The following is a 14945-nucleotide window of genomic DNA, read 5'->3' as shown; positions in this document are numbered from 1 at the left end:
TATTTGACAATTTCTTTCTTAAATAACTTTTATTTCAAAATATGAAGGGGATACAAATGTTTTACCTTACATAGATCACTTTTGTAATGCTTGAGTCCTGGCTATAGGTGTATATGACAATTTCAGACTTTATCTGAACCTGATTTAAATCTGTGTCTTTGCCCATTGTAAATATTTTTAGAATTCTTTATGGCAGATTGATAAGATACTCAAGTTTAAAAGTGCCTTAAGCATTTATATATACATGTAAAAGGAATACAAACTCTTCAGGCCAATGTATTAAGAGACTATTACTCCTATGCATTACTCACAAATCATAGCAGTACATTAAAAGGTGACGTGATTAGTCAAAGATTAAGAAAACTCACTTTAAGGTAACTCAAAACCACAATGAAAAAGCTTAAAAGCAGTTTAAGTATTCTTCAATAACATCTATTAAAACTCCAAAGACTTCAAGTACCAGTAGTGAATAGGTACTTGATTCTTTCCCTCATTTTATAAAATCATACATAATTAGGAAATGACTGCTTTCATCATAGTCATCATCACACCAAGACATTACAAATGTTAAGAACTATTAATTCTAGATATCTACATGTGAACTATATCTGATTCTGAAATCTACATCTGAACTACATCTAAGGTACCTAAGTACCCTCAAATTGGCCATCTCCATTGTGTGCTTGCCCCCATCATCTCATCTAAGGCAGAGTTGGAGAAAGAGGAAGCCAAAATTTGCTTTAAGCCAATTCTAGATAAGAACCCACTGAAAGGCCTCACAACAGGGTCTTGGGGCTCCTGTAATCAGAGCACAGTCTTGGTTGGCCCGCTGTGTGTAGCTCACTCACTCACCCCATAACCTCTTTTGACTGGTCAGTGGTTAGGGAACAGAACTGATACCATTATTCCTTTTGTCAATTATTTCTGCTCTTCTGCTCTTCAAATGAAAAGGAAAAAGGTGGAGGGAAAGAACTACCTGTTGTCTTCCCACAGTTTCTGTTCAAACACTTACATTTTCATGAATTAGTGCAGATTTTTAAAAAGATTTAAATGAGTCAGCAAAAAGAAAAAGGAGATTTTGGTATGTTTCTGTTAAGATAATATCTTAACTATCCTAAGTACTATGTATTAACTACAGCTGATGGACTAGTTAAACAAATTCACTGTCAAAGTAGGTGAAGAACAAGCAAATTTTAAGAAAAGGAAGATAAGTCAGTGTACATACTGAAGAGAGTGAAAAAAATAGAGATCATAAAACATTATCGGGAGACTCAAACAAAATTCATGCACTACTGATTATGACATTTCCCTAAAGATCTGCCTCATTAAATCTTACACAAAAACACTTTCTGAAAATTCCTAACATTCCCAGTGTTGCAGCAGACCATCTCTGAAAAAGAATTGCCTCTTTTTACTAACTAGGAACAAAACAAAAACCAGGCTAATTTACTTCAGCAGGCTTTCTGGTTACTTCTGGGATCTTCTTCCCAGGTAAGACTACAGGTAGAATCTACTTTTAATATTTAACAGCAAACAATCCAATTCTACATTATACCATCATTTCCAAATTCCAAGGGACAGTTTACTACAATTTTGATCTACTGAAATGGAGTTGTTTTGAATAAAGTGAAGGAAAGAGAACTATGCTAGGTAAAAAAAAAAAAATCTATCTATCTATCTACATATATATATATCTCATTTAATTGTCATAACAACTCTGTTAGGTGGATACATTTATTTGATAGGGGAGAAAAAGAAGACTTGGGGGCTACATCAGTTGCCCAAGGTCACACAGCTATCAAAGAATGAAATAGGACTGAAAGCTAGATCCAACTCCAATGACTAAACACTTTCTTCTACCATCCTGCCATCTCCAAAACAAACTAATGAATCTGACAAATAAGTCTCTATTTGGTATTAAAAAAACTATTGACTATAATCTCATAAGAATTCCTAAATTTATAACAAATTAACTACAAAATGTATGTAATTGTTTGATAAACTATAAAGAAAATAAATATCATTCATCACTCCATTGTCCCAAGATCACTTCATTTGGTGTTATGCATACATTGTGCACAAACTACTGGTGTTTGAGTTACCCCAATAACATTACACAGTCATGTTCTCTAGTTGTCTGCAGTGTACAGTTGAACTAATGATTCTCCATTATTTCACTAGTATTTGTACTTTATTTTCAAGCTAATCTTTGGGAGAAAAATTATCACTCCTAGGGTTTTTTAATGACATAGGAAGATGTTTATGATTGTATGCTGACAAAAAAGCAGGCTTGTAATATTGAAACTGTGTAAACAAAATGCATGAGAAGTCCTTTTTTTTCTTCTTTAAACTTTCCAAAGAACATGTATTACTTTTTATAAATATTCATGATCTCAAGTTTAAAAGATAACATGTATAGGCAGGATTTCCCAATTTTACTTATAAATTAAAAACATATACAGTTTTCTTGATAAAATTGCCCCTAGTTTTGATGTCCTACTATAGATATCTATAGCATTTGAGTGTATTGGTGAAGAGTTCCTAGGTATTTGGTGATATTAATCATGGTTGATGGTCATGAAACAACAGTATTCAACTTAAAATGAAGAATTACCATTGACCTTGCAGAAAGTCACAGAGACATATGGAGTTTCTTCTTGCTTTAGAACTTATTAGATTTAAGCAACCTATGTTCAGATCTTCAACTCTGAGATAATTAAAATGAATGCTATCATTTTATAGTCCCATTAGGAAGATCAAATACCAATTTACTCTAAATTATAAAGCTCTCAAATTATTATTTTGAAAAATACACTCAATTTTAAGATATAAAAAATATATGAAAAGGAGGCTGGGCAAAATTTATCCTTCCAGGCACTAGTAGGTTTGAACTAGTAAAGCAATCTCCTTTGCATATCTTCAGAAAATGTAATCTTTGAGTATCGTACTTGCACCAAATATTTCTCTTTGCTGTAGTAACAGACCATATTTCAAAGATTATATTTCAATTAAATGATACCCTCCAATGAGAAAAAATGGAATTCTATCAGTATAAATAGTTTACATAAATTTTGTTTTTGTAATGTATGTCAACAACTATTTATTTCTGACTCACCTACTAAATTCCTTGGAACTTGTATGACATCTTCAGCAAACTCAAGAAAGCTTCTAGCCTTTTTCACTGCATCCTGATCCTAATTTAAAAAGGGGAAAAGTTTTAAGACAAAAGATTAGCAAGCTGAAATACTGATTTTTTGGGGAAAAAAACTATTTAATAAAAATATTTACCTCTCCATAAATATGAAATGTGCACGTATCTTCATCTAGATCAATAGCAGTGACCCCAGGAACTTTTCTAGCTTGCTGAATATTAGCACCATGAGTACCAATGGCTAGACCCATCAAATCCTCTCGTACGATAAACTGTTCATGAAACCTCGAGGCAAGCTGCCTTGAACTCTGAAGAGAAATGCATGTCTGATGAATATACTTTATCAACTATTACAACAACTCTATCTAGGTCAGCCATGTAAATTATCTTGACCCTGTACATAGGGGGCCTATAAATTAGTTTCGGTTGAAAACTAGTAGATTTTAGGAACTATCTCCCACAGCATAAGTGCTTTTTAGGTTACGGAAGGTCTATGCCATTTTATACATTTTTGTTAACAGGAAAGAGCTTGTTGACAATTTTCCAAGGTAACTTTTGAAAACCTATATGCAAGGCTGCCTTAGTTAAAAAATAACATCAACAATGTAGTAATTAAGAAGCTGATCAAATGTTCCCAAGTAAAAACCAGTTCACTGGGTCTGACAGACTCAATGTTATTTATTTATGTAAAAATGTTTTAAAACACCATCTCTGCAGAAAACTTCATTCACTTCATTTTTATTAAAGGATTATCAGTATTTATATTTCCTCTAAAAACAGTGCCATTTTTATAATTTTTCACTAGGTACTATGGTCTAAACATATCTGCTGAATTGATGACATTAAAAATACACTCTCCTTCCCCAGAACCTAAGGAAAGGAATAAAAAAAACCATTGGTTCAGTAGTTAAAACTAAATGATCACAGAATGTCAAAGATTTAAAACTTATCTTAAATATGTATCTGAAACCTAAAATGAGATCAGAGTCTGTAAGACCTTGTGATCTGGATCCACAAGTATGATGAGTTCTTTCAAATATTCAGTGACTCCAAAAGTTACACCAACACTCCAAACTTGTGGATAATCACTGTCTTTAAATAGCATTATCAAAATTTAATGTTTAGTTCTAGCATGCCATTAATGAAAACCAAACATATTAGTGGCTCATGTTGAAAATGGTAATTTCTTATAGGAATATGTGAATCTCTTTATATTAGTAGTGCATGCACACTAATTTCTCATTATTCAACACACCAGATCATTTGAATGAATGAATTTAACTAGTATAAACATTTTTAAAAGTAGAATATCCATTGTTTTTTTTAAGACTATAGTAATAAACTGCACAAAATGTTCCTAGGACTTTTCAGGAAGTCATGCTTTTTGAGTCCTGGTTCATTAACCTGATTCATTCTTTTTCACTGATAATTAATTCATTGACAAATGGTAAGCCAAAAGTATAACAGATCATTTAAGAAGAATTAGATGTTTAAGAGGCATATGAGTATATTTCCATAATACTCACAATGAAAGCAAGGAGGCTGCTCTGGCCTAAAAGTTATAAGAGAATTGCTAAAGAAACCACAAAATTGTGAACACAGGGACATAAAGAAAGAATGAGAACAAAACACAATTAAACAGACCTCCATGGCCATAAGAAAAACAAAGTAGCAAAAAGAGTTCAGCAATTGCACATCAAGTTGGAAGGTGGCAAATTTTGCAAGGTTTTACAAGAATATAGCCTTGGCTGCCTTGTCTCTTAAAATGCTGTTTGGAACTCCTTTTTCTTTACTATTTCAACTCCACAGTGTTTACCCTCTAATGAAATGAATAATGATGAGGAACTCTGGAATTTGATGGTAATATACTTCAGTTGGCGCATTACACTAAAATCCATTGAGTTTCTATGGTAATGGATGGAAGTACTAGATAGTTATCAATGAAAATAAATGTATGGTAATGGAAATTACTGGAGGATTAATAAAAGTAGATAAAATGCACCTTAAGAGACGAAATAGTAAGTTAGGGAAATAGCCTCTGGCAGGAATCTGAAGACAGGAGTTTTAAAGAGTGACAACCAATTAGAATGAAGAAGTTCTATACCCTTGTAAACAGAGATAAACATACATAATGAAAGGAATATGATTAGATATTTAAATATGCTGTAGTACTTTAATGATAACATGTTATATGGAAGAAGCATTGCCTCATTTTATTAGCAGCTTTGACGAACTTCTAATAGAAGTGAACTGACCAGAAGTCCCTTAATATACACAAACTGCTGCTTAATTTTAGAACCTCAGGCATGAAAACCTTAGTATGATTATGCTTTGTACAATTTAATTTTCCAAACTATGGAATATAGGAATCGTTAAGAAACAGTAAATAAATGACAAGCTGCCCATATTCAAGTTTTGGAACTGTACACTTATTATTTCTAGACAACCTTACAAGCAATGCTAGGGAAAGTGACATACCTCCAGCTGTTTACTGGCTTCTTCATTTCTCAGTATCAGAGACAATTTAGTACGCAGACTCCGAAAGTGCATGTCAATCAGCATATGTGCTCGCTTTGAGGTGACTTCACTGATGGACTAAATTATTTAAATTGACAACATTATCATCAAAGCAAATGCCCCAAATAAAATAAATCAAAAATAGACAACTCAAAAACGCTCACCAAAATGACAAGCTGATAATTTTCTGGATCATAAGTTACAGAAAAGGCACCAACTGCCTTTTTGAAGTCCTTATGTGCCGATTCTTTGGCACACCTAGAAATAAAAAGAATATCCATCATTAAGGTGAATAATTGCCAACTATTAGCATAAATACATGCAGACAGATTTATACTTATAAGAATCATGGACTTTTTCCAAAATGGCTAACCAGACACATGACCTGCCAGAGTGTCTCAGTAAGAAGTTGCAGATGAAAGAGAAAAAAATGACCAAACAAATGTAGATCAGATGCGGGGTTGAAGAAAGGGTGCCAGAATCTTCAGGAGACTCCATGGGAAGAAAGGGAGGAGCAGAACAAGAAAGAGCAAGGTGCCAGCAAAGATCAACCCTCGAGAGGCTTAGAGTCAAGCAAGAAGGAAATCTAGATATCCAGGTACAATCAGCTCAAAGGACCCCTGGGAGATTCATGATGAAGAGGCAATCACCATGACACACAGTCATCAGACTGGCCAAAGTAAACACGAAAGAGGCACTCCTACCAGCCATAGGCAAAAGCAACAGGTAACTTACAAAGGAAAAACCCATCAGACTAACTGCATACTTCTCAACACAGACCTTTTAAGCCGGAAGGGACTTGGGCCCCATTCTCAGTCTTCCCAAACAGAATAATGGTCAGACTAGAATTCTGTATCCCGCAAAAGTAAGTCTATTATATGAGGGTGAAATAAAGACTTTCTCAGACAAGCAAAGACTGAGGGAATTTGTCAAGACCAGACCAGACCTGCAGGAAATACTTAGAACTACATTATACGTAGATCAGCACAATAGATACCCGCCAGTGTAAAATCACCCAAAAGCTAAAGCTCAGAGCCCATATACCATAATGGCTCAAGTGTTTAAAAAAAAAAAAAAAGGCAATAAAGTTCTACTCAACAGGATGAACAGAAATCCACCCCACTTATCAATTCTTTCAATAAATGTGAATGGCTTGAACTCCCCACTCAAGAGACACAGGCTGGCTGAGTGGATAAAAAAAATACAAGCCAAGTATCTTCTATCTCCAGGAAACACATCTAACCCAAGGACTCATGCAGACTCAAGGTGAAGGGATGGAAAACTATATTCCATGCAAATGAAAACCAAAAGAAAGCTGGTGTAGCCATTCTCATCAGATAACATAGACTTCAAATCAGCAACAGTAAATATTTATGCACCTAACACAAGTATGACCAGATTCATAAAGCTAACCCTACTTTATGTAAACAAAATGATAAACAACATCATCGTAATAATTGGGGACTTCAATACCCCACTGACAGGACAAATTCTCCAAGAAGAAACTAATTAAGGAAACGATGGGCTTAAATGGAACTCTATAACAAATGAGCCTAATACACATTTATAGAACATTCTACCCCAAAACCACTAAATATACATTCTTCTCATCAGCTCATGGAACATTCTTTAAGACTGATCATATCTTAGGCCACAAAACATGTCTCAACAAATTAAAAAAAATAAAACTTATACCATGTATCTTCTCAGATGACAGTGGAATAAAATTAGAAATCAATTCCAACAGAACGACTCAAATCTACACAAAGTCACAGAAATTAAACAACCTACTGCTGAATGATTCTTGGGTCAAGGAGCAAATTAAGAAGAAAATCACAAGAGTCTTAGAACTAAAGGACAAAGGAGACATAACTTATCAAAATCTGTGGAATTCAGCAAAAGCAGTCGTAAGAGTAAAATTCATAGCCATAAATGCCTACATCCAAAAGACAGATCACAAACGAACAATCTAATTAATTGTCTCAAAGAAGTAGAAAAGAGCAAAACAATCCGAAACCCAGTAGAAGGAAATACTAAGATCAGAGCAGAACTAAATGAAATCAGTAACAAAAGAATTATACACAAAAATAATGAAACAATATCATTGTTTGAAAAGATAAACAAAATAGACAGGCATCTCACTAGATTAACCAGAAACAGAAAAGAAAGGACCCTAATGAGTTCAATCAGAAATGAAAAAGGAGATACTGCAACCGATACCATGGAAATACAAAATACCATCTCTGAATACTATACAAATCCCTATGGACATAAACTTCAAAATGTGGAGGAAATGGATAAATTCTCAGAAACACACAACCTCCCTAAGCTTAATCAGGAAGAAATATAACTCCTGAACAGACCAATATCAAGTTAACAAAACTGAAGCAGCAATAAAAAATGTCCCAACAACAACAACAACAAAAGGCCTGTACCAGATGGTTTCACAGCCGAATTTTACCAGACCTACAAAGAACTAGTAGCTATAGTGCAGAAATCATTTCAGAGCATAAAGAAGGAAGGAATCCTCCCCAACCCAACTCATTCTAATACAAAGCCAAAATCACCTTGATACCAAAGCCAGGAAAGGATACAACAACAACAAAAACTACAGACCAATATCTCTGGTGAATATAGTGGAAAAATTCTCAATTAAATCCTAGCAAACCAAATTCAGCTGTATATCAAAAAAATAATCTGCCATGATCAAGTGGGCTTCATCCAAAAGATGCAAGGATGGCTCAACATACATATATCTATAAATGTGATTCACCACATAAACAGAAGCAAAAACAAAGACCACATGATCCTCTCAACAGACATAGAAAAAGCATTTAACAAAATTCAGCACCTTTTTATAAGAACTCTTAACCAAATAGGCATAGATGGAGCATACCTCAATATGATAAAAGCCATATATGACAAACCCACAGCCACCATCATACTGAATGGGGAAAAACTGAAAGCATTCCCACTCAGAACTGGAACCAGACAAGGCTGCCCACTGTCGCCACTTCTGTTAAACATAGTACTAGAAGTCCTAGCCAGAGCAATCAGACAAGAGAAGGAAATCAAGGGTATCCAAATCAGGAAAGAAGAGGTCCAACTATCACTCTTTGCTGATGATATGCTATTATATCTAGAAAAGCCCAAATATTCTGCCAAGAGACTCCTGGAACCGATAAATAAATTCAGCAAAGTCTCGGTTACAAAATCAATGCATATCAATCAGTAGCATTCCTCTACACCAACAACAGTGAAGGTAAGAATCAAATCTAAGACTTAATACCTTTCACAATAGCAACAAAGAAAATAAAATACCTAGGAATATATTTAACCAAGGAGGTGAAAGGCCTCCACAGGGAGAACTAAGAAACACTGAGGAAAGAAATTGCAGAAGATGTAAACAAATGGAAAAACATAGTGCTCGTGGGTTTGCAGAATCAACATCATTAAAATGTCTATACTACCCAAAGTGACTTACAGATTCAATCTCCATTAAAATACCAATGTCATTTTTCACAGATCTAGAAAAAATAATTCTATGCTTCATATGGAACCAGAAAAGACCCCAAATAGCCAAAACAACTTTAAGCAAAATGAACAATTCGGGAGGCATCAATTTACCGGGCTTCAAGCTATACTATGAGGAAGGGTATAATAACCAAAACAGCCTGGTACTGGCACAAGAACAGAGACATAGACCAATGGCTCAGAACAGAGAATCCAGATATAAACCATCCTCATATTGCCATCTGACCTTTGACAACGCTGACTAAAACATACACTGGGGAAAACAATCCCTGTTCAATAAATGGTGCTGAGAAAATTGGATAGCCACATGTAGATGATTTAAAGAGGATCCGCACCTCTCACCACTCACAAAAATTAATTCACGAAGGATAACAGACTTAAACCTAAGGCATGAAATTATAGGAATTCTAGAAGAGGTTGGAAAAACTCTTCCAGATACCGGCAAGTCCCAAAACAACAGACACTGGCATGGCTGCAGAGAGAAAGGAACACTTTGTACACTGTTGGTGGGACTGCAAACTAGTTCAACCTCTATGGAAAGTAGTGTAGAGATGCCTCCAAGAACTAAAAGTAGACCTATCATTTGATCCGGCAATCCCACTACTGGTATTTACCCAAAGGAAAAAAAGACATTTTATTAAAAAGACACTTGCACTTGAATGTTTATAGCAGCACAATTCATAATTGCAAAGATGTGGAAACAACCCATTTGCCCATCAATTCATGAGTGGATTAATACAATGGGGTATATAGGTATACCATGGAGCACTACTCAGCCATAAAAAAATGGTGAACTAATACCTTGTGTAACAACCTGGATGGAAGGAAGTGGAGACCATCCTTTTAAGTGAAGTACTGCAAGAATGGAAGAACAAACGCCACATGTATTCACTACTAAATTGGAACTAATAGATCCACACTCATGTGCACATATGGTAGTAAAATTCAAGTAAATGAAGGTGGGAGAGGGGAGGAGGGGATGGGTAAATTCACACCTAATGGGTAGAATGTACACTATCAGGGTGATGGACAACACACTTAAAACTTGGATTCAAACTGTACAAAACCAATTCATGTAAACAAAACATTTGTACTCCCACAATATTCTAAAATTTAAAAACATAATAAAAATAAAGACAAATCATGGATTCATATTAAATTTGATTTATGTAAAATATGCTATATCCATTTAAAAGTTTAGTTCCCTTGCTGTACATCTCTGAAATACTCAGCCAATCCAAGCATTTGATATAGAAAAAGGAAAAAAAAAAAGAAGTTATGCTCTTAAGGGATTACTGGTGGACTTAGATCACCAAGGAGACATATTTAAAGAACCACTCTACTCTGCAGGTTTCCTGATTTCAAATACATGTAAGTCAGTAGTTTTCTTGTGCCAGCTGTTAGAAAGCTTTTGGGGATAGCTACAAGCTATCTGATTCTGTTTTGTTGTTTCTTTTTCAAAGAAAAACTGCTGACCAATTTGAGAGAAGGAAATGTATAAAAATGAGAAGGCACAAATATTTATACACATACACAATCTCTAGAATCAAAAAGGATTTCTATGTATTCTGAACTGCAATTTAATGTTTATCATCTGAGGCATAACACATCCAAATCAAACTCACCACATCCTCTTGATGAAATCTTCAACAAGGAATCTCTTATCTAAAGTCTTTAACATTATTTCAGATCAAGGATTGTAAGACTGAGATGATCTTTTGAAGCTTCTTAGCTCTACTAATTACATATTTATCTGAAGACATTTTAGCTAAAAGGAAAAAGACCTGGCAAAATCTTTATAGCCTAGAATTTGATTTGTGACTTATGTATGACAGAATAATTGCATCTGTTTTATTCATTTCAAAATCTTAAAATTTGTAAACAAAGCTAATTAAACCCTAGAAAACAAATATACATAGTGTACATCAGCCATGTACCTAGCCAAGTAAGTTTAAACAAGTACAAGGCTGGCTTGATTATATAACTAGGAAAAGCTAAATAAATTTTTTCCCACTACTTTTGCAAGCCAAACCATTTTTGCCAAAGTTCACTAAATTTAAAATTCAATTTCTACTATTTTTAAATGTATATTTTCTTAAATTAATTACACATTACCTGTAAATTCTCACCATTTCATGTGTACCAACTTACATTTGTCGTAAGTCTTCTGGCACGTCCAGTTTGATCTTATGGAAAGTATCTTTTGTGGCAGGTTTGTTGGGATTAACTGATCTTAGACGTTCAATTGTGACAATCTCATTGTATGTAGCATCACATGCTGCATATTCTATCACATAAAACTGAGAGAAATAAATACAAGTCATTCCCAGTCACAGTTTTTATAGTAAGAGCAACAAGCTATCCCTAATTCAGTTATTTTAAAATAAATTTTCTAGAGGGGGAAAAATTTAATCAACCGAAACACATGAAACATATCACATAGTGAAAATATTTTAATAAAATGACTCAAAATGAGATATTATTTCAGAATAGAAATCCAGACTGAAATGCAGAATCTGGGTTTAGAAAAGGGAAATAGTATAAGAAAAGAAACTTAAATAAACATTTTCCTACCTCACCCTTTATCATCCTCACTTTAGCTAACCACCAACAGCAAGGCTCTTTTTCATTTGCTCTGGAATAAACCTATACAAAAATCACAACACAGAATATTTCATGATTAACATAATTTTCAAATCCATACATAATTAGACATCGAGGAAATTTTCTTAAAATGCCCCTAGGTATCTTCAAATCATATGCCATATACCTTCAACCAAATTGTACCCTTATGTACCCTGAACTAGCCAGAGATACATAATCAGAAATGACCTGAGATTGCCTGGGAGCTCCCTGTAAAAAACAATCTTCCTATTTCTCTGTTCTACTTCAATAATAATTAGTACTTTGAACATAGATGCTAAAGAAAAGCTGACCATTCATAAACATAGGCATACTTTCATTGGATAGTTAGCTATAAAAATGTACCTAAAAATTACTTTAATGTATCTAAAACTTACTTTTGTTTTATTCTGATAAGCAAAAACTGGGAGTTACTTACCCTGGCCTACTGCCTGGTCACTATATGAGTAAGACTACTGACCACTCAGCCCACTAAGTATACCATGCTGGCATTCATGTCTCCTGGGGACTAACTAAATGGACAGATCCTAGGTCATTCTCTGGTCTCCTACTTCCTCTCCACTATACAGGACAACTCCACACTGGCAATCCTCCGATATCACCTTCCTGCTCCCTCGCACACTGTGGATCAGTTCTTCTAACCAATCTCTCTGGTGACCATTTCAAAGTTTACTTACGATGTGCAGCATGGAACCTTTTGTGAAGACACTAGCAAATCAAGGTTAATAGGAAAAGAGACAATACAGTATACATGGAGAGGCAGGCAGAATTACTCAGAAGCAGAGAGGACAAAGAGGTTGGAGAGGAGAGGCCCAACAGTAGAGAGAAGTACAGAGTCTAAGGCTGACAAGCAAGTCAAGGCTCAAACTCTTGTCTCCCTTTACAAGTGAAGTTAATGGTCATACAATATAATAACTAAATACAATTTAACCTACCTTTCCCACTTGCCTCCATCACTTTCTCAACTCTGCTCTAGCCAGAGAAATAACCTAAACTAACTGTTATGTAATACAGTGAGGTCATCCTAGCAAGTGTCTCATTGGTCCCCACTTGTCATGTGACTAAATTGGGGAAAAGTCCCTTTTGTTCCTCCATCAAACACTACTATGAGTACTCCGGATACAGACAGCCCAAAAGACCTAGTCCTTGCCTTCAGAGAGCTTGAACTCTACTGAGGAAGTAGGCAGCTAAGTACAGACAGTGTTTCTGTTCCCTACTAGGATCTGTTACAAAACTACACCCAGTTGCCTACATGTACTAGGTATTCAGTACCTTTTGGTAAATAAATAACACTTTACCTATTTCCACTTTAAAACTGTCGAGAGAAGAACACAGGCCTGGACAATCAGAGATCTCCCCTGACCACTTTCAAAAATAGCACTCTTGCCCCTATATCACCTTCCACTCTCTTGCTCTTTTCTTCATATGACTTACTCACACCTGTCATATTAGTTATCCTCACTGGAATGTGACCTCAAAGGCCAAGGACTCTGTCAAATAAATGATATCCAGAAAAAAAAAAGACAATCAATCAATCAATAAATAAACGGTACAGACCTCTGTCCTGTTTCATTGCACCTTTAGCGCCTAGTGCAGCAAAAAAGAACTCAAAGACCTAGAACCATTTTGCCTTACCTATACAAATGTCTACTTAGCTGCTTCCTTCTTCATATTGCAAATATTCATGAAGTTTCAACTATTAACAGGCATTATGTTTAATTTTGTGGAGAAAGAAGAGAAGCAGCTCAAAATGTGTGTGAAAGGGTAGGAAGAAGGGAGAATACTACAAAAGGTATACAAAATACTGTAAGTGCCTTAAATGCAAAACCAATTTCCAATGGAGAGAGAAATCACAATGTTTTTGCTCATGTGTTAGATCTCTAATAGCACCTTTCAGTCAAAGAGCTCGATGGCAGATGAGGTGGTTCACAGTATGCCCTGCAAAAATGAGGTTTTGCCTACACGTATAAATTAAAGCTTACAGGTTGTTTTAAAAATACATACCAGGAAGATTCACTGCTATGTACAGAAATTTTAGGAAACTGCTCTATAATAAAGCACGATTTCTTTCCTTTGTAAAATTAATTTCCTAATGCATTTTGCTTAAAATGGGGACACAGTTATAAATGAACAATACATCATTCAAACAAAGATTCCAAGATTGAGGAAAAGGGGAAAAGAAGTACTAGTGGGCAAAGGAACTTTGGGTAATGACTTTCAAATGTATGTATTGACTGCTGCTCATATAGCCAAATTTAAGCACCACATATCATTTCAAATCATTATTAAGATGGGTTAGTCAAAAGCACATGTCCATCTCAGCTATAATTTTCAAAGTAATTTAAATAGTGTTAAAGACAAGGTATAAAAAAAAAGCACAGGCGAATTAAATATCCCAACTCCTTCAGTGCTTAATAACTCTCTACAGCAGGGGAACTCACCTCAACTTCATCACTTTCATTTATATCTTTATTATAACCTACAGGAGGTGGAAATCTGACATCATGGAATGGAATCTGCCTCTCTGGCTGCCAACTGCAAATAAGCAAACATACAATTATTTAGCATGCTTTTCATGTTTAACTGAAAACAATGACCACTCTGCCATCAACTTTTGGGTAACCGTGACCGTCTTTTTCTAGTTTAAAGAAGCAAATGCTTTAAAATGGGTCAGTTTTTGTTGAGTGCAGTGTAATGGCAACATAGGAACATTTCAACAAAGTCTACATGCAGCACAGCAGCCTTGTACTTCTATTTGGAATATTTCTCTAAACGTAATAGAACACCACCATGATTTTCAAGTCTTTTTTCCAGTAACTTCAACTTCTCAGAATTTTAAAACACCACAACAGAAATTTCCTTTGATATTTAAATGAAATGTTAGTATCATTAATTGTTAGTAATATCAACATACTTTCACTTGCAAAGGAATTTAACCACATTCCAAAGACCATAGTAACTGCCTGCTAATTTCCAAGCAAACTGGGACAGTCAGCACGTTAGCAATTCGCAACTCACTTGTCCCCCTTTAAATTTTAGATCCCACGAGGTGGTCAATCCTTGTCATGGGTGCTGATCAGCATGATGTTATCAGCATGCA

At 35.0% G+C, this 14945-nt stretch overlaps 1 protein-coding gene across 8 annotated transcripts in view; it reads right to left on the bottom strand.

Moving 5' to 3' along the window:
- Positions 1–14945, bottom strand: part of FMR1 (FMRP translational regulator 1) — a 42508-nt gene that overhangs the window by 15113 nt on the left and 12450 nt on the right. For all 8 annotated transcript variants that reach the window (XM_045537717.1, XM_045537725.1, XM_045537718.1 and 5 more), the window contains exons 3-9: positions 14287–14380; positions 11777–11848; positions 11354–11502; positions 5833–5926; positions 5630–5746; positions 3289–3459; positions 3116–3194 (exon numbers count right to left, since the gene is read on the bottom strand). In XM_045537717.1, coding sequence (XP_045393673.1) covers positions 3116–3194; positions 3289–3459; positions 5630–5746; positions 5833–5926; positions 11354–11502; positions 11777–11848; positions 14287–14380 — 776 coding nt within the window. The remainder of the gene's footprint in view (positions 1–3115; positions 3195–3288; positions 3460–5629; positions 5747–5832; positions 5927–11353; positions 11503–11776; positions 11849–14286; positions 14381–14945) is intronic.

This window comes from Lemur catta, chromosome X (assembly GCF_020740605.2).
Source record: "Lemur catta isolate mLemCat1 chromosome X, mLemCat1.pri, whole genome shotgun sequence".
Classification (NCBI taxonomy): domain Eukaryota; kingdom Metazoa; phylum Chordata; class Mammalia; order Primates; family Lemuridae; genus Lemur; species Lemur catta.
The sequence above is the reverse complement of the archived record's forward strand: the minus strand, read 5'-3'. Positions and strand labels throughout refer to the sequence as shown.